Raw genomic sequence first — 20,249 nt, forward strand, 5'->3', positions numbered from 1 at the left:
CTTTGGAAAACATACATTCTCCAAAGCATATATTATCATAATTTTTACTCCACTACATTTCATAAATTCAAGTTTTTGGTTTATATTTAATATGTATGTACATTAAACATCTAGTACATTTTTACTTTTACTTAAGTAAAAGTACACAATTTTTATGCAATTTGATATTAAATCAATTTTAATATGCATTATAAAAGGGATAAACAGTATGATTCTATGCTTTAGAATGTAGTGAAAATTTTTTAGTCAAGTAAAGTAATTTTTTCCCAAGACAAACACTCTGATAAAGCACAGATGCTTGGAAAAAATACTCAAGTAGTGTTCACCTCTGCCTATTTTTGGTCTAGTTTAATACTTACAAATAAATAAATGAAATATAAATTTGTCTAATTAATAAAATACAAGATCGTCTTTGAACTTTGAAACAGGTTTTCTTTGTGGAAGCTTTTTGTGTTTGTTACAACTGAGCTAATAAAAGTAGTAATGTATAATAATCTGCATAATGTAATGCAGCTATAATAAACTGCATAATGTAATGCAATACATCTGTGATGTACCAGGGTTGATTGTAATAAATAATAAATAATTCTCTTGATTGCACATGAAATTATTTAGTGTAACTGAATCTAGCCAGTGCTGTTAAGTATTTTAGTGCTTTATAGTACTTTCCAAAAATAATGCACGCTGGTTTAACCTCACATCACATACGATTTCACAAAAAAAAAAAAAACAAGAAATGAGGCCTAGACAAGAACTCTTATTTTTTATCAAGTAAATGCATACAGTTGTTTAAAATTGAGCACGCTGGGCTAAGTTTCAAGTCTTTAATTTATTTAATGATGATCATACATTTTCATTTTGCATTTTCAATCCCAGAGCATCAACTCTGTAATGTGCACAATGATGAAATAAATTATTCTGAATGACAGAGAATGTTATCAGGCATGAACTGTATATTAAGGCCAGTTTCTGTGTAATAAATAATTTGATCTATGGGTAAAATAAAGAAATGTTGCTTTAACCGACAGACGCTTTAAGTTCACAGCCAAACAGAGAATGTGCAATAATCGAAACATAAATGCAGTATGAATAATAGTTCAAGATAAGAGTGGTGTTATGAATACAGAAGTTTCATGAATGTTTAATAAAATGCAAAAAGGCACCGTAAAACATTCAATTACAAATAAAAGAAAACTTTCAGAAAAGTAATAATAACAATTATAATATTAATTATAAAGTGTTAAAAAGACAACAATTTCTATACAACCTTTATCTGCAATTCAAGCATGAATTAGTTCCACAGCTCTTTTCTCAGTTTTTTTTTCAAATGCCTATATTATTTACCTTGACTCTAAAATATTATAAGCATCTCATCCATGTCTGGATTATAAATCATAATTAAAGCATATTCATGTTAAAACAATACATCACATTTGCAGGTTTCCTCAACACATCTGAACAGTTGTGCTTTCAGTTGTACAGTGCCGAAAACATCCTTAACGTACGTACACCTTAGATGCTTTAAACAAAAACAAAACAAACACAGCTAATCGTGATTATCATTCTACATACACATAACAATATACAAGTTACATTCTAAGTTTTACAGACAGCATTTTAGCTAAAGCACTTATTGTACCGTTCAAAAGCATGGAATTAAAAACGTAAAGCAGAGGTTACAAGGCTGAGGTTTAGGTATAAGACGTTTAGCTATGATTGCTACGGATAATACAAATATAAAATAAAAACACAAATTAGATATTGCTGCAATTCTGATAGAAACACTTCCGTGTGACTTTAAATTTGCGACAGCAAAATAATGGCTTATAAAATGAACGCAGGTAGCAAAGCAAATAAAAAGCATAAAAAACTACATTTTCAAGAATTAAAATGGCAAGTTATGATATTGCAAGTGTTGATTCATTGTCTTAATAAAAGGGATTTGATTTATTTCTTATATTTTACTTTATAGACGGTTTCAGCAGTAACAACAAACAAACGGCTTTCGTGGAACAAACGTAACTTCCGGTAAACTCCGAAAAGAATCAACAACATCAAAGTCCTTTTAGAGTAGTTTATTTCTGATAACAAGCTAAATAAACAACAAGTAGATTACCTTAGTTCAAATCATAGTGTATCAAAAATTACACTTAGCTAACTGTGTATAATGTATACAATCTTAACTACAGATCGGCTGCCAAACCTCCCTTTAAAGGTGCAGTGTGTAATTTTTAAAAGGATCTCTTGACAGAAATGCAAAATAATATTCAAAACTATATTATCAGGGGTGTATAAAGACCTTTCGTTATGTTTTTATTACGAGTAATTTTTATCTACATACACGAGGGTCCCCTTACATGGAAGTCACCATTTTGTGCCGCCATGTTTCTACAGAAGCCCTTAACAGACAAAATTTTTTTACTAAGTTGTCTCCGACGATGACATGTTTGTCTGGTGGCTGCTACCGTAGCCTCTCTATGTGTTTTAAAAGTGAGGGGTGAGCAGTGGACAGAGCCGTTGGTTGCAATTCGCAACCTTACCACTAGATGCCGCTAAAATTTACACATTGCACCTTTAAATAGCAGTAAATGATCGCCGTCTTCCCTCATCTTTAGGAAACCAATTTGTTATTTTCGACGAGGTATTTGTTCAAGAGTTCAGTTTAGCAACTAGTCAGGCCTTTAAACAAACAGAGACCGGAAGTAAAGTTCCACTTAGACGCGTAATCGCATCACCGCACGTGCGTCCGACGAAACCGTCTATAGCAGCCACAATGTCAACGTAACATTTTTGGAATTAGGAAACTCTGAAATCTGTGTCCTTCTCTAAGCCAAATTGTTTCTAATCAGCTGTTTTCAGTTACTAAACTCTTACAACAGCTTATAGTTAAATTAAGAAAACATGAACTCTGTGTAGGCTACAGTGTGAAGATGCATTTGGTCTGGGTTATTTATCTGAAGTTTTTCTTGCAAACCCTGGTGATCCGCTGAGGTTTGCATAGTATCACGGCCGAACATGTTTTGGAAAAGAACATCTGGTTTTCTGTTATTCTTTCCAAAAATCTTAACAGATGCAAATGAGTGAACTGCAAAACATTCAGAAGTAAAAAAAATGATGCTGACCAAGAGCTTATTACTATAGGTGCATACACACTTTCAAACCTATTTGCTGTTGGATTTTAAACATGCCGTTCCCATGCAAGTCGGAAAGAAGCGCTCATAGTACCATAACCTTTAAATGCTTCTTCCCCCTTAGTTTTCCACGCATAGAAATTCTCTTTATTTTCCCAAATTGCCCATGCATTGATATGTACGTACAAACATAACGTGTCATTTTTTGTGAAATTTAAAAAAGATGTGGAGTGTATTGGACACTCCATTTCCTTTGGAAAAAAGCACACAGGGGACATGAGGTTGTGTCCATTCTCCACAGTGAAGTGCCTCCGGGCTTATTCTAAGCATACGTGAGGCAAGTTATTGGGCTATCTCTGACTGAGTGGGATATGGCCCACTGGCTCCAGTCCATAGCAGCTCAGAAGAGAAGGTTGTGTCGGTACTTTATTGGTGGTGTAGGAGGTAGTTCTCACCCTCCATGGTCTCCAACTCTTTATCATTGAGGAATAGCTCTGTATCCCCCCAGTCGGCCAGCGGCTCCCGGTCGCTGGACTCATTGTTGCTGCTGCCGCTACTCCGAGTGGACAGGCTGGGATGGCAGTCCGCTGCAGATGGTAGCATAAGGTTCTGAGCAGAGAGAGACTTACCAAGCCCACGCTCCACTTCTAGCGAAGCAGTTGCTGTGGAAGACATGAGTCCCAAAGGATCGATATCGATGCTTAAATGTCTCCTCCAGGACCCTTCTTCCTTGGAGCTGCGCTCTGGCTTGTCCCTCAGCTGTACCGTGCTTTCAATATTTTCGGCTTTTGTGTCCATTTGCACCTCGGTTTCGGGACTCAGCAGGCACGGGTTTGAGCACTCTGCCCTGCTCTCCTGTAACGTTTCTGGGATAAGGCTAGTAGGCCGGCATTGAGACGCTCGCACCATAGGGGGGAGCTGAAGGGTTGTTGAGTTGGAATGGACGGTTGGTACAGGCCTGGTCAGTTCAGCGAAGCGCTGGTGGCTTCTGGAAAGGTTGTTGGGGGTGAGGATAGGAGGTGGGGAAGATGGGTAGAAACAGTCAGGGCTGGAGGGTTGATTGTTCAGTAGAGGAGAAGGTGAAAAGGAGGAGATGGTAGGTGTGTAGGCAGTACCCATATTGAGTTCATTGGGGGCTAGGGCAAGATGCAGGCCACGGTGCAGGTTACTGCTGCCAGAGCGAGATACACCGTTAGCAGCGAGTTGAGAAGAGGACGATAAGTCTTTACTATGGATAGAGCTTTGGTAGTCAGAGGTTTGATCCAGCTCAAAGAGCGGTAAGGCAGATAGCCCTAGCATTGAAGAGGATCCTTTCTGCAACACCTGTCGGTATATATCCAGCAATGAGTCCAGCTTTGACTCAATGGATTGCACCTATATCATAAAAACAAATCAAATTCAGCTTCGAATTAAACAGTTTGCTTATTATTGTACTTAAAAGTTTGTCATTAACTTACTTGTCTCTCTACTTTGCAGACACGGCCTAGCATGCTCATGTCATGCTCCAGAGATTCGCCTTCTGGGAGGATTTTCTCTCTGCCTTTCCTATCTACAGATATCTGGCCTTTTCCCAGTATCTGATCCACCCTACAACAACAACAAAAAAAGAAGTTTTAAGCCTAAATGAGAATGCACCTTTATACAGTTTTGATCCTTTAGCTCCAGCAAAGCACAGCGCAGCAGGACAAAACCTGATTAGGGGTTAGTGAACAAGAAATTAGGTTAGTGCATCACAATTATCCACTTTTTCTATGTTAATGTATTATGATAGGGAAATGTTGTCAGTGTATTTCTGGAAATGGTGTATAACGTCAGTACAGTTTCTAATGAATAAACTTGCTCTATGCAAGGCTTGGCAGATGGAGATGTCATATTTGATATGCAGAATACAGTTTATATTTACAGGGACATTCCTGTCCGCTGATACCATTAAAGAATACTTAAAAAATCCTTATTGTGTTATTGGGTCCTTGTTTTGAGGTAGCCAATCAAAATAAATCTTAAAATATATAATCATTGTAGAAAGTACAGTATTACTGGGTATTACTGGCAACTAGCTGCCAGTAACTTACTGTAGATTTTACATTTATATTATTTACTGGCAACAGTTTGTTCAAAGTTTAATGAACATGAAACATTTTCAGCCTTTATCTTCTACAGTAAGTTACTGGCAACCAGCTGCAAAATTACAGCATTTTTTTTTACAGTGAAATTATAAACTTAGTGCACAGTATTAATTCAATACTTTTTAAATATGTTTAACATTTTGTCAACTTTTAGGAGTTTACTAGCACACAGCAAGCCTGGAGCTAGTCAGACTTTTATATTTTTCACTTTTTATTATATGATTTTAGGTGTTAGATAAAGTATATTATGGTTTCTTTCTAAATCTATCATGCAACATGAATCACATAAATCTACATCAATCACCAGAACCAGTCCTAGTGTTTGCTACACAACCTCCTATAGATTGAATACACATTTCTAACATAGAGGTATAGGCAGTTGGGAGTCCAGTGATGATGCTTATGTGGTACTCTAAAATACACAACTTACATTAGACAGTTAAGATTAATTGTGCATACTTTATTTATTATTTTTTTATGTGAACAAATGATGGACAAAGAAGGCAATTTTTAAATATTTATGATATGTATACTCTAGTCTATACAACATCACTGGACCCCATGCACATATAAACTATAAGTATAAACTGATTTAGGTAAGTATGGGCTTGTTAAGTCTGACGCCATGCATCGGGTCCTGGTCCAACTGATCGTAAATGCCATAGGGAACTAGCAAAACAATTACGCTAACATAGATTTGTATAATAATGCTAAACTTCCCAAAACACCCAATCCTAAATATTATGTCTATAACAAAATCTGAGATAACCAAGCATGGACTCATGGACATGGATTTTTTTCCAAATTATTATTATATTGATATCAATGATTCCGTGAGCTTGGAGACTGCAGTGTACACTGTGTATTTATACAATTTTGGCTTAAATGTGGGCTATAAATGAATAATGCACATAAATGGCTGTTTAAATAATATGCAATATTGAAATAAGGTTAGGCTTGGACCCGGAAACATTATTCCTTACGCCATGACTTAACCAGCCCATACCCCCAACACCAGTCCCCTGCCTTCTACAGGCTTCTGACCCAGAGTTCTTCTTCTTGCTTTGGCTGTAATACAAGTGTAGAGAGGGAGAGGAAAGGTTCCTGGCTTTGGTGCTCAGTGTCGGATGTGGACCCATGGCTGTAGCTAGGCTGGATGAAAACACACATTGGGGTCAAATACAATTTTAAGGTTTTACTCATTGTAAAAAATCCTAGTTGCCTTTTTTATTTTCAAGTAGCTTCAACTTCCTATTTTATCCAAACTTTAAAAAAAGAAGGTTGAACTAGCTTACCTTTTTTCCAACTTATCGGGTTTCCTGGACAGGGTTTAGGTTAAGCCAGAACTAGACTTTGCTTATATTAGGACATGCAAGTAGTTTTTACAAACACACCTTACAAAAAAAACATTACAAGTGTGTATCTTCAGACAAAACTATTTCAGTGATTTATTTTAAGATATGTCAGCACAAGTTGGGACTATTTTAGTCCCAATTTTAGTCCCAATTTTAGTCTGGGATTATTCTTAAGTCCTGTCCAGGAAACCAACCAGTTATCGCAACTCCTCACTAGTCAAGATAAGAAATTGTAAGTTAAAATACTTGAAAATCCAATTTGATAATTTTTTTAAAGGGGACATATCATGAAAATCTGACTTTTCCATGTTTAATTGTTATAATTGGGTCCCCAGTTCTTCTATCAATCTAGAAAATGTGAAAAAGATCAACCCAGTAACTTTGTTTTGGTAAACCATTCTCTGAAAGCAAGTGAAAAAATAGGTCATTGAAATTTGGCTACCCCTGTGATGTCAGAAGGGGGTAATACAGCCCCTTAATCTGCACTATCCAACCACAACCCTTGCCATTTAGTGCAGAGATCAGCTCATTTGCATTTAAAAGGATGCAATTTTTTTGCTCACACCTACAAAGTGGCAATTTTCACACATATAATAACTTATAAATATGGTATTTTGATCTAAACCTTTACATACGTACTCTGGGGACACCAAATATTTATTTTACATTTTTTAAAAAGTCTTGTGAAATGTTCCCTTTAAGGTAACCAGAATATTTTAACATTTCTGTTAAGGGAAGTAGAAATAAGGTTAAAGAGAAGGTGATTAAAACCATGATGCATTGATCAGCTACACTCTTAAAAATAAATGGTATTCAAATGATCTTTGTCAGACTGTATGGTTTTATAAATAACCTTTAACAGAAGAACTTTCAATATCAATCATTACGGTACTGTATGGGATATTTAAGGTCAACTATAAGTTACAAATTGTTAGCACACCTATTTGATTATGGCAGAGCTTTTCAATGTACTATGATTAGTAGAGGCCATCCAATGCCTGACAAAATGCTATAAATCAACAGTTGTGACAAACTGTTTGGTCAATATTAAGCTTTAGGACATAAACCACAACACTAATGAAAGCAGGATAAAATCAATCAATCAATTCACAAGTTAGGCCAAAGTTAGAACCACGTTAAGCTAAGCTTTTGCCAACCTTGTTAAAAGTTAGAAAGTTCTGTATAAGAAAAGCAAAGGAATCAATCAAAAAATTATTAGACAGAGCCAACAGCATGAGGCTCTGGGTCAGTTAAATATCAACTACCTATAATCCAGTCCTTAATTGAAAGTTCTTTGACAACTTAAACTGTTGCAATGTTCAAACCAATCTCCATTATCAAAGAGCAATGACTAGACACATAGCCTCAGCAATTGACTCATGTCTGGATGTTTTAAAGATTAAAGAGCTATGAATTGTGGGTCAGCTGACCCTGAGGCAGATTGTTTTCTCTTGGCCTGGCTGTAATACAAGGGCAGGGAGGGAGAAGAATAGGTCTTGGCTTTGCTGCTCAGGGTATGTGGACCAACAATAGTGTCCAACCTGAATAAAAGAGCGCAGACACAAACATGTAGTAGAAGAACGCCGGCATTATTTAAAGTTGTTCAATTATATTCTGCACTATACAGCTCACATAATAGCATAGTGTGAGTTGACGTGCACTGTATTTTAAATATGTATTAGCTAAATATTTAGAGATACCATTAAATGTAGTATTAATTTCATTAATTTTAACAAGTTACATGTGTAGGGTAAACATCTTATCAAATGTAAAACAAGTGCTTGGTTAGTTCTCACCTAGTCTGGAGACTCTTGATACGACACAACATATCCAGGTGACCAGCAGAGTATTGCTCAATCACATCTTTCACATCATACGGTCGTAGAGTCTCCTTAAATTTCTTTTTGGCCACATGGAATTTCATTATCCTATCAAAATTAAAAGAAGATTAGAAATCAATTTGGATTAAGATTACAGAACTCCATGTATGAGAGGTGCATGTGGGAGTGCCATATTTAAAGGGATAATACCCGAACAATGATGCAAAACAATCTGTTTCACCTGAGGTGTTGAAGAAATCAACCAATAATGAATAAGAATTAATTATTATTTGTAATAATAGCACAGTTCAGCTTTAAACACCTTGGAGTGGTGTGAGTTTGCCCATATCCACTAGAGGGCAGTAATAAGCCACAAATAATAGCACAGTTCATCATTAAAAAATACATTTGTATAAAAAATATTACTCCAGTAAGGTACATACTCATTTGAAGCCATGTGTGGTGGAAGACATTAACTGTGTAAGCATAAGTATGACCACAGGCAGGTCGACCACACTGAAACTCAAACTTATTTGACTGACGTGTGTTAGAACGAGTGCAAAACTGCAAATATTGACACAGTGGTAAACAAATGTCAGTAATCCTTGTAACGTTTTACAGACTCAGACCCCTGTCAATTTTTCTTAATCGCCCAGGTATACCGCATGTCAGATGAGCTGGTGTATAAGCACCACTGGCTGTGAGCGTTTCAATCCGACACCCTGGGAAAGAGAAGTGGGAAATTTCTAAGCCCCATGCCCCCTGGGAGACCCTAATGGTTGGGGCAATGAAAGTGAACTGAGCCACCTGAAGCAACAATCAGTGGCCTCTCACAGCATGAGAGAGAGGGGGAGCGGGAGAGAGAGAGAAAGAGAGAGCGAGAGAGAGAGTGAGAGAGAGAGCAAGATGATGGTCTAACACTATTAATGTGATGCAATGTGCTTTGGTGAACAAAGTATGTGTTGCTATCAGGGATTTAACCTCTGTGACCACAGTGTTAATTCCTCAAGCATCAATCATGTTTTAATATCTGCCCATAGTAAAAGTGCTGCAATAACCAATCAGAATCAATTGAACCCTTTGATGCATGGTGTGAAAGTGAAGAAATGACCTGGTAACCCATAATTTAAATGTGACCTCTGCATTTAACCCATCCGGAGAGTAGTGAAAACACGCACTGCAAGTTGTGAACACACAGACACACACACACACGGAGCAGTGGGCAGCTGTCACTGCAGCCCGGGGAGCAATAGGGGATAGGTGCCTTGCTCAAGGGCACCAAAGTCGCAACCTGCCGGCTGTGAGCCCACGACTGCCTGCCATTACATTAGATTACATTTATGTCCATTAGATCATAAAACTCTTTAAGGACAAATCTTTAAACCATTTTTAGGATATGCATGATATGATAATATATGCATCAGAACTTTAAGTTTAATATATAGTTCATAACCACCTTATTCTTGACGTAAATGCGGGCGCCGCCATCTTTGAGCTCATATGGGTATGACTTCCGGTGAGCCACTACAGCTAATGGTAGACCTGTTGCGAGGGATACGAGTCTGCCATTTCGACTGGCATTTTAATGCTTATGAAATCCAGGAAGACCGGCATAACTTGTGCAGTTAGGGGTTGCCATAATAGCTGATACAAACGCAGTAAATCTCTACAAAACATTTGTTTTAACTATAATACACGCACAAGAACTGAATGTGTATGTAGCACACGTGCATCTATTAACTGTATCCATACATACATACATCCATTAAAACCTTTCATAGAAACTCACAGTGAACAATAAATACAAATGCTGTTAAAAATATGCTGATTTAGCTGCATGAAAAAATTATATAACAGTACAATATATATAGCCTACGACATAAACTGCTTATTAGTTAATGTTTATAATAGTTTGTGATGTGTTTGCGCATAATTTTGTTATGTTTTAAATTATTATTTTTTTTTAAATAAGCAAACAATTTCATAAGCTCATGTCTTATCTACTGCATAATAATTTTCCATAAAACGAAAACAATACTGAAAACATGTAATTGTAGTTTAATATGTTTATTATGGTTTGTTTAAATAACTTACAATGTGTTGAATGAGAAGCATAAGTAACTGCTGCTGTCGGATCGCGTGAAGCTTGATGTGTCGCCATAAAAACTCAAACAAGTCTATTAAAAATTGCCGTTTAAAAAAAACCTCATATTAGAGGGACAGTTGTGACATTTTAAACCATCACCTGAAAAGGTTTAAAACAAGAAGTCTTGGTGTATTAGATGTATTAAACACTCGACTGACTGTCCCATTGTAGAGATACTGGTATGTCTCTGTGCTTTTATATTTCTGTGCATTAAAAACCCGTCACCCCCGAGGAACAACATGAAACGATTGAATATATCTTCATATAATGTATCAGGATACTTCTTAGTTTCATTCTTACACTGGTTCATATATGAAATTATGACCGTAATCATCATGGAAAACGCTGGTTCCGGTTTAGTGACAGTACGCGCCGGAAGTCGCGCCCTTAATTCGCGCAAACCGTCATGCGGCGTAGGAATAGTGTGGATATAGTTCGTCAGTTACATGAAGCAAGGTTTTGGACTAGTGAGAATTCATTATATGTGCTACCTTTCTCAAGGCCACAATTATTTCTTGAATGTATTGTGCAAAATCAGTGAATTGATTTCCCAGCATGGTGCTTAGAAACTCACGCTCACCTGATGGCCCTGATGACTGCTTTAAGCGGAGCAGACAGATCTTCAACAGTCACATCGCAGTGACATCCTTTCTCATCGAAAGCATCATCTGCACCAAGACTGGTATCAGCTATATAGAGAGAAAAAGAAAATAATGCTATGAAGCAGTGGATTCTTACTGAAAACAAAACTAGGCAGAAGAGAAGGCCAAGCACCGATCAATAAAAGAGCTATGATTCAATACAGCATTCAGAAATCTTTCCTTGACCCCCTTCACCTTAACCACAGGTCACTCTAAGCTTTACAGAACACGCACTGAAAAAAATAAGTGCCTGGATATTGAAGCTTCACAATAGGCAAAAAAGAAGCAAAACAGCATTCATCAAAAACCTTTTCTTTCCAGTCATGAGTCATTTAAGCACAACTGATTCTTTAGATGATTATACTCAATATTAGTCCATTAAAAGGTCAACCTTTGATTTAGACCTAAAGATTCTTTAGATGATGCTTTTAAGACTGATTCAATACCTCCATCTAAACCATGAGCAATGCCTAGCAATCTCAGCCATACCACAGAATAAATGACATGCCAAATATAATTGGCAAAGAAAGAGACTGCTTTCAAAATGTAAAGCATTTCTCCTCTTTAACAGTGACTTATAGGCTATAGTGTTGTGTGGATCTATGCTATGAGTTACTTAGAAAGGCATGAAGCCAGTTTGTTAGTACAAATGGACTGAGAACCATTATTTTCGGTTGATGGGGCTCACACAGGATTTAGGTCTACATGTCACAAAGATGTTTCTTTTTACCTTGGTAAATTCTGCTTTAAGGGACACTCCACTTTTTTGAAAATATGCTCAGTACCCCTAGAGTTAACCATTTGATTTGGAATCAATTCAGGTGATCTCCGGGTCTGGTGGTACACCTTTAGCATAGCTTAGCATAATCCATTGAATCTGATTAGACCATTAGCATTGCGCTAAATTTTTTTCCTATTTAAAATTTGACTCTTCTGTGGTTACATCGTGTACTAAGGCCGGCGGAGGGTTAAAGGTTGTGAGTTTTTGGGCGGATATGGCAAGGAACTATACTCTCATTCTGGCGTAATAATCAAGGACTTTGCTGCCGTAACATGGCTGCAGCAGGCGTAGTGGTATTACACACTGCCCGAAAATAGTCCAATTGGTTACTTCCAATAGCAGGGGAGGTAAGAATCTATCTTTTGTTTTTTAGTCTTTATTTAGGGCGGTTTTCCTGACAGGGTTTAGTCCCAGACTACAATGCATTTTTGAGCTGCCTTAACTAAAAAACTTCTGGTCTTCTCGTTTGACACGACGTAAGCTAATCACGTTGAAAGCTCACGCGTTACATATGTGAAACGCACACTTGCGGACAATTTTAAACAAAAAAACGACACAAAGACATTAATTAGTATCATTTCACATACAACAACGTTGGAATGATCCCCCTACTTCACACTTGTAAACACTGGAGCGGTAGTTTCGTATATTTATGGATGACCTATTAACGTGATTTTTTGGGGTGAAAATGATGATCGTTTCGCTAGATAAGACCCTTATGCCTCGGTTGGGATGATTTAGAGCCCTTTGAAGCTGCACTGAAACTGCAATTTTAAACTGCATTGAAACTGTAAACTGTTAAGGTCCACTAAAGTCCACTATATGGAGAAAAATCCTGGAATGTTTTTCTCAAAAAACTTAATTTCTTCTCGACTGAACAAATAAACATATTTGATAATATGCTGGTGAGTAAATTATCAGATTTATTTTTTATGAAAATTATATCAGTGCCATTGTTTTGTCCCAAGATGCCCACCAGTAATGTTTTTTGTATGGTATGTTTCTAAAAACTAAGGGGACATATCATGAAAATCTGTTTTTTTAATGTCTAAGTGCTATAATTGGGTCCCCAATGCTTTTATCAACCTAGAAAATATGAAAAAAGATCAACCCAGTTACTTAGTTTTGGTAAACCATTCTCTGCAAACATGTGAAAAAATAGGTAATTGAAATTTGGCTCCCCCTGTGATGTCAGAAGGGGATAATACCACTCCTTAATCTGCACTATTCAACCACAACACTGCCATTTACTGCAGAGATCAGGGGCCTCATTTATAAAGCATGCATATGTACAAAATGGGGCTAAAAACGTGCTTACGCCACTTCCCACGCAAAGGTTGTGATCTATAAAGAAAAACTTGATGGCAGAATTCTGGAGACAAAATAATAGGAATTGGCGACACAGATGGCGAGAAAGTGAACCGAAATCAGATTAAATAAAGTAAATATGACAATTATAACAACGATTACAAGTATTGATAACACACACCTTTAATTTCACTATCATACGCTAGATCCACGTTATCATGATTATAAAATCCAGCAGTGTTATTTGCACTTGTACTGAGTGATAATTGTGTCATATACATCTTGTAAAATTCAATCTTAAATCAAAAATCATTTTAAATATTTAATCAGCGCTGTCTCAAGGTCCACTACGGGAGCACGATATGGACCGACAGATTAGCCTATAGCATCAAATAACCATTAGATAACTGCAGAACACAGTGTAAATAACCAAAAATTATTCTGAATTAATGTGCATTTTATCATCAAGTGTCAAAGTGTGGAACTACAGCCGTCAAGCTCTAAGACAATCTTTCTCTCTATATTATTGTTATAATAGTCCTAAATATGCAAGTCTGTTAGGTAAAAGGAAATTACTATTTATGTTTTTACATTTAAATGATTCATGTCTGCTTTTTGTATAGCAGAGGAGAGTGCTCGTGCTGCTGGAGAACAGCCCGCATATATCAGATGCGTGCACAAAAGGAGCAGAAAAACACATATTTATTTTATTTTCGTGATACCTCTCATTTATACTGTGATTTTGGCAAGGTGTTACAGCATATAATTGCTGTAAAAATATATAAATGCTGCGTGATTGCAATGCTGGAGGATTACGAAATAGCCTGTGTTTTTTGGCTGGGCGCATTTAGCTTACGAACTAATAATTGGATGCCAGTCTCATTAATATGAGGATCAGCATTCAGGAGGTGATTTGTATTGACTATTTATGGTTAAAAATGGGCGTGTATAGGGCAGGATGTGAGGCAGATTCACGTACGCACATTTTCAGGTGATCTGTGATTTATAAAAGGAATATTGCTTGCTGGTGTGCGTACGCATGGTTTTATAAATCTGAATATTTTTTTGCGTACACTATTTTTGGCTTTTATGCGTACGTAGACTTTTAGTAAGGATCCTACGCACAGTTTTATAAATGAGGCCCCAGCTCATTTGCATTTAAAAGGACACACCCCACAAATGGCACATTTTTGCTCACACCTCCAAAGTGGCAATTTTAACATGCTATAATAAACTATCTATATGGTATATTGAGCTAAAACTTCACATATGTAATTTGGAGACACCGAAGATTTATTTTACATCTTAAAAAAGTAAAATTAAGGCTTAGTACTGGATTAATCTAAACCCTGTTCAGGAAACGGCAAATATGAAAAATATGTCAAATTAACATATATCTTAATGTTACTTTAACTTGTTGAAGTTAAACAATTTCAACTTGTTTTTTTCCCAACTTATCACAAGTCAAAACTTAAAATAGTAGGTTGAATTGACTTGCAAAACCAAGTTGATTTAACTACATGCTGGATTATTTTAAAGTGCATGTTTTTAATTATAGCAAATATTATATATATAAAAAAGTAAATGTTGGCTTACAAAGTTGAAGTTGTTGTAGGTTTACCACATTGTTTTAGTTTTATTTTCAATGTTACCCTTTCAATTATTCATGTCTAATGTGCAGGGCTGTCAATACTGATCTTATGTATCCTGCTTCTCTCTACTGCCTTAAGGGGATTTCAGGAGATGGGAGCAAACACAAGGTCCTCCCGGGAGACCATAATCTTCTGTAGCTAAAATATTCTAAATTCAGGAATAAGTCTAATAAATAATAATAACAGCATAAAGCAGAAGGACAGACTGATCTCCATATCACTGTTGATTATATAAGGTCACATGATGCAATCTACTCTACTTGTCATTTAAACTATTGTTTTATTTATGGGGAGTCAATGAAAACTCATGTTCCAGTATTCCAATCTTGATTATCCAGTATGAACTGGTATGTTTTAAAACATAGTAGCTGGTAAATACCAGCTTTAAGCTATTAGCTGTCCAAGCTGTCTAGTCATTAGCTGTCCAAAATCTACCAGCAACAAAACAACTACCAAGGAGGAAATACAGTAAGGATTAATTAATACAATTCAGCTTCAGTTGTTGTGCGTGATTGGCTCTTTAGTCTGAGGGATGGGCGAAAACGAGTTCGGTCATTAAAGCTCCAGCTCTTCTGGACTTTGGCAGGGCTGCTGCCCTCCACGCCCACCTCTGTACCAGGAGAGCGGCGGTCATTCACTGACATCTGCCTGCTCTTTAAGCTCTGACCGCGAGGACTGGCCATGCGCACACGCTCCCGAAAACTTAGCTTTTGGCTGCAGGAGAGGAAAGAGAATGAATGGAAAGGGGCATATGAAGGGTAATGGAAGAAAAAGAAAATGAATAGGAAGAAGTGACAAGGGAGAGAAACAGATTACAATCAACATTTAAATCTTGTGTTTAAAGTTAGGTTTATTTAATAAATACTTCTTGTTTCCCAGTCTTTACCAGATTTTCTCTAGTAAAGAACAGCTTAGGAACCACCTTTGCTAAAGCCACAAATACTATCTCCTACAACAGGGGTCTCCAATCCCGCTCCTCGTGAGCTACCGTCCTGCAGACCCCAGCTCCAAAAACAGGTGACCTATCGAATCAAGGTCTTCAGGGTTGCTTGCAGGCAGGTGTGTTGGAGCTGGAACTGAAGTCTGCAGGACGGAAGCTCACCAGGACCAAAGTTGGAGACACCTGCCCTACAAACCCCCCACCGAAAGACTCTCATGCAAGACACCTTCCATTCCAAGGTTGCCACCAATCAGCAAGCAACATTTTAAAGACCACCCTCTGACCACTTTACTTCCTTTGCTACCTTATATAAAAAGCTAAAAGCCATTGCCAACATCTTATCTCTATGACCTGTCTTTTAGGCTTGATGTAGAGGACTAGAGATGTTTGTTACAGTATATAATATAAACAGTTCATGAACAAAACAATTAATAACTCTTCAAAATACTCTTCGATTTTATAATCCGTGTTTTTTTAGCATGCTATACATACTTGACTATGCTGTCAGCTCATGCTTAGGAGTTTGTAAGTGTATGTTTAAGTGAGAAAGAAATTATGATACTAAAGGTTAACTACTGTATAGCCATAGAACCAGGTTTCATGCACATGCAACATGCAAGGTCACAACTAAAGCAATTTTAACATGATATGTCAAGAAAATTTATTACAATTATTTGCATACAAGATGAAGCACTGAGGAAACATGTCTGTTTTGTCTAAATGATATCTGTGGTCTACAGCAATTCCATTTATGGTACATTAATGCATTTGGCAGGCGCTTTTATCCAAAGCGACTTATAGTTTATTACAAACTAGTAAAATCACCAGTGTTAAATGCACACTGCTGGTGTATACATGGGTATCACCAGGTCTGGTGGTACTCATATAAACACCAGCAGTGTACCCTTAACACTTAATACATACGTGTGTTCCCATGAATCAAACCTACAACCTTTTGCACTGCTAACGCAATACTCTAAAACTGAGCTACATTAGATCTAATACAATAAAAGACAAAAACAACCTTTCTAACTAAACTGAATCTTTAAAACTGCTCAGTTAAATCCTTCAGGCAACAGGCAAAGAAGAAGGGAGCAGACCTTAATAGTATATTTAGCCCCTTGCGGGGTCTGAGAGTGGGCGGGGTTATCTGAGGTGACCGCCACCAGTCATGCATTTAGTTAGCATTCGCATTGGTCATATTGCTGGAGCAATGGGGGATGCTGGGTACCTATATATCCGTGTGGAATACCTCCTGAAGAGCCTCTGTCTATTACTATGACCCTTACTATAGAAATGAGGGAGACAGATGGCAGATGAGTTAGTCAGACTGTGAGGAAACAAGTTCCTTAAGTGGAACAAAATAGAAACAGAAGAATTAACGTGCCATAAAATGGAGCAAAACACAAAATAAATCTGCATGTTTTTGCAACCAAACACGGTGAAATAAAGTTTAATTAGTTTTGTCTCATTTAAAACCACACACACATAAACACAGTTGCACAAGAGCTATACTTACATAAATAGTGCACAAACCTGTCTAAAGCCACCTCTGCAGTGAATAACTTTCTTTGATTTACCAGCCAATTATACATTTGCTTTCTCTAAATATTTAATTTCTTCATTCGAAAATGGATTCAACTGTAAAACTTCCTTAAGTTTACTGTGTTTACACACATACACACCACCATAAGCTCTGCAAAAAGCATTCAAAGCAAAGCCGTTTATTGTAATGCTTTTGCAGTGTAAAGGTTAATTTTTCAGTGCATTTACTGACACATTTGCCACACGCTGAGGGGCTTTTCCAACAGTAAATTACTTCATTTATATCTGAGCGTTGGTTCTCTTCAAATATTTAATACGAACTATGTAAACATGCAATTACAATGTTAACTGAAAGCGTGAGGGTACAAAAAGGCTTTGGGTGCAACCATTATTTTAATTAATTTATATAATAGGCTTACAGGCTTGAGCTCATTTACAGCTTTTTATTGTCAGCTAAAATTATGCAGAAAATACAGTAACAAAAACATCTGACTACATCACAGCCTTGCAAATGTAATGCAGTTTTGCTGCATCTAAATATAGTCCAGTACTGTGTACAAACATGCAGAGTTTTAGACAACCTAATCTCACGAACTTCCGTGTTATAGTCACGGAATACTTTGCTCATTTATCCGTGTCATTCGTCACGGATCTCCGCATTTTCCAGTGTCTGTACCACAGACTTTTTTTCCGTGTCAGTTTCACGTATTGGTTACTCGATCGTTCTTCCTATTTTCATTTTCGCGTGGGTTTGGGGTTAGAACGACCTTCTGTAACATAAAATGACATCCTAACCCAAACCCAACTCTAACCCAAATGTCAGGGACAACTGTTTAACAATCCGGGAAAAAATAGTAGGAATATACACTCACCTAAAGGATCATTAGGAACACCTGTTAAATTTCTCCTTAATGCAATTATCTAGTCAACCAATCACATGGCAGTTGCTTCAATGCATTTAGGGGTGTGGTCCTGGTCAAGACAATCTCCTGAACTCCAAACTGAATGTCAGAATTGGAAAGAAAGGTGATTTAAGCAATTATGAGCGTGGCATGGTTGTTGGTGCCAGACGGGCCGGTCTGAGTATTTCACAATCTGCTCAGTTACTGGGATTTTCACGCACAACCATTTCTAGGGTTTACAAAGAATGGTGTGATAAGGGAAAAACATCCAGCATGCGGCAGTCCTGTGGGCGACAATGCCTGGGCTGATTGATTCAAGCTAATAGAAGAGCAACTTTGACTGAACCACTTGTTAAAACCGAGGTATGCAGCAAAGCATTTGTGAAGCCACAACACGCACAACCTTGAGGCGGATGGGTTACAACAGCAGAAGACCCCACCGGGTACCACTCATCTCCTGTACAAATAGGAAAAAGAGGCTACAATTTGCACGAGCTCAACAAAATTGGACAGTTGAAGACTGGAAAAATGTTGCCAGGTCTGATGAGTCTCGATTTCTGTTGAGACATTCAGATGGTAGAGTCAGAATTTGGCGTAAACAGAATGAGAACATGGATCCATCATGCCTTGTTAACACTGTGCAGGCTGGTGGTGGTGGTGTAATGGTGTTGGGTGGGAGATGTTTTCTTGGCACACTTTAGGCCCCTTAGTGCCAATTGGGCATCTTTTAAATGCCACAGCCTACTTGAGTATTGTTTCTGACCATGTCTATCCGTTTATGACCACCATGTACCCATCCTCTGATGGCTACTTCCAGCAGGATAAAGCACCATGTCACAAAGCTAAAAACATTTCATATTGGTTTCTTGAACAGGACAATGAGTTCACTGTAATGAAATGGCCCCCACAGTCACCAGATCTCAACCCAATAGAGCATCTTCGGGATGTGGTGGAATGGAAGCTTCATGCACTAAATTCTCCATCAACTGCAAGATGCTATCCTATCAATATGGGCCAACATTTCTAAAGAATGCTTTCAGCACCTTGTTGAATCAATGCCATGTAGAATTAAGGCAGTTCTGAAGGCGAAAGGGGGTCAAACACAATATTAGCATGGTGTCCCTAATAATCCTTTAGGTGAGTGTATAATAGGAAAAACAATTGAGCAACCAATACGTGAAACTGACACGGAAAAGAAAGTCTGTGGTATGGACACGGAAAAATGCGGAGGTCCGTGACAATGACACGGATAAATGAGCAAAATATTCCATGACTACACCATGGAACTTTGTGAGATCAGGTTGGTTTTAGATGTCTATAGCTAATTCAGTACAGAGGCATTATTTCTTTATATCTCTTGTATAAATGTCTCTCTATCATACTGTTAAAAGAGCAACATAAAGCCACTAAACACTCACTATAGCAAAAATGGCCTTGGATGGTTTTAAAATTAAGTTTAATATAAATTCCAAGCATTATAAACATTTAGTCGGAGAACCAGTTAATGCAAACATTGCTTTGATGAAGAAGGGCACTAGTAAGATACAAGGCACATAAAACTTGATGATACAAGATTACCAAGTGAGCTGTTTATTGCATAAACGCACTATAGCCAAATGAAAATCGGTGGTTATGACTGATAAAACAAGACATGTGACATGCCATGACAACTAAATGAATGAATGAATGAATGAATGAATGAATGTATTTATTATTTCTGCTGCTCCCTATTTTCTGTTACTGTTGATGTCAATGAAGCTACAGCGACACACAATCAATTCTGACGTAGTGAAACATTGCACACACTACAGGGTGATACAAGATACAAGAGCAACAAACCTGCTGATGGTTTCTCCCTGGTCTTTCCTACAGGTGTTAGTTAAAAACATAGAGAGAAAAAGG

General features: G+C 37.4%; 1 protein-coding gene across 10 annotated transcripts in view; it reads right to left on the reverse strand.

The window, feature by feature from the left end:
- Positions 1-737: 737 nt before the first annotated feature.
- kcnq5a (potassium voltage-gated channel, KQT-like subfamily, member 5a) overlaps positions 738-20,249 on the reverse strand; it is a 155,438-nt gene continuing 135,926 nt past the window's right edge. For 3 of the 10 annotated variants that reach the window (XM_073873290.1, XM_073873284.1, XM_073873285.1), the window contains exons 9-17: positions 20,187-20,213; positions 17,132-17,188; positions 15,450-15,674; positions 11,159-11,263; positions 8,409-8,540; positions 8,043-8,153; positions 6,302-6,409; positions 4,589-4,718; positions 738-4,505 (exon numbers count right to left, since the gene is read on the reverse strand). In XM_073873290.1, the coding sequence (XP_073729391.1) occupies positions 3,558-4,505; positions 4,589-4,718; positions 6,302-6,409; positions 8,043-8,153; positions 8,409-8,540; positions 11,159-11,263; positions 15,450-15,674; positions 17,132-17,188; positions 20,187-20,213 (1,843 nt within the window). In that variant the 3' untranslated portion in view covers positions 738-3,557. The remainder of the gene's footprint in view (positions 4,506-4,588; positions 4,719-6,301; positions 6,410-8,042; positions 8,154-8,408; positions 8,541-11,158; positions 11,264-15,449; positions 15,675-17,131; positions 17,189-20,186; positions 20,214-20,249) is intronic. The other 7 variants (XM_073873287.1, XM_073873286.1, XM_073873289.1 and 4 more) reach the window with 5 other exon arrangements.

Source organism: Misgurnus anguillicaudatus, chromosome 11, assembly GCF_027580225.2.
Source record: "Misgurnus anguillicaudatus chromosome 11, ASM2758022v2, whole genome shotgun sequence".
NCBI classification, from domain to species: domain Eukaryota; kingdom Metazoa; phylum Chordata; class Actinopteri; order Cypriniformes; family Cobitidae; genus Misgurnus; species Misgurnus anguillicaudatus.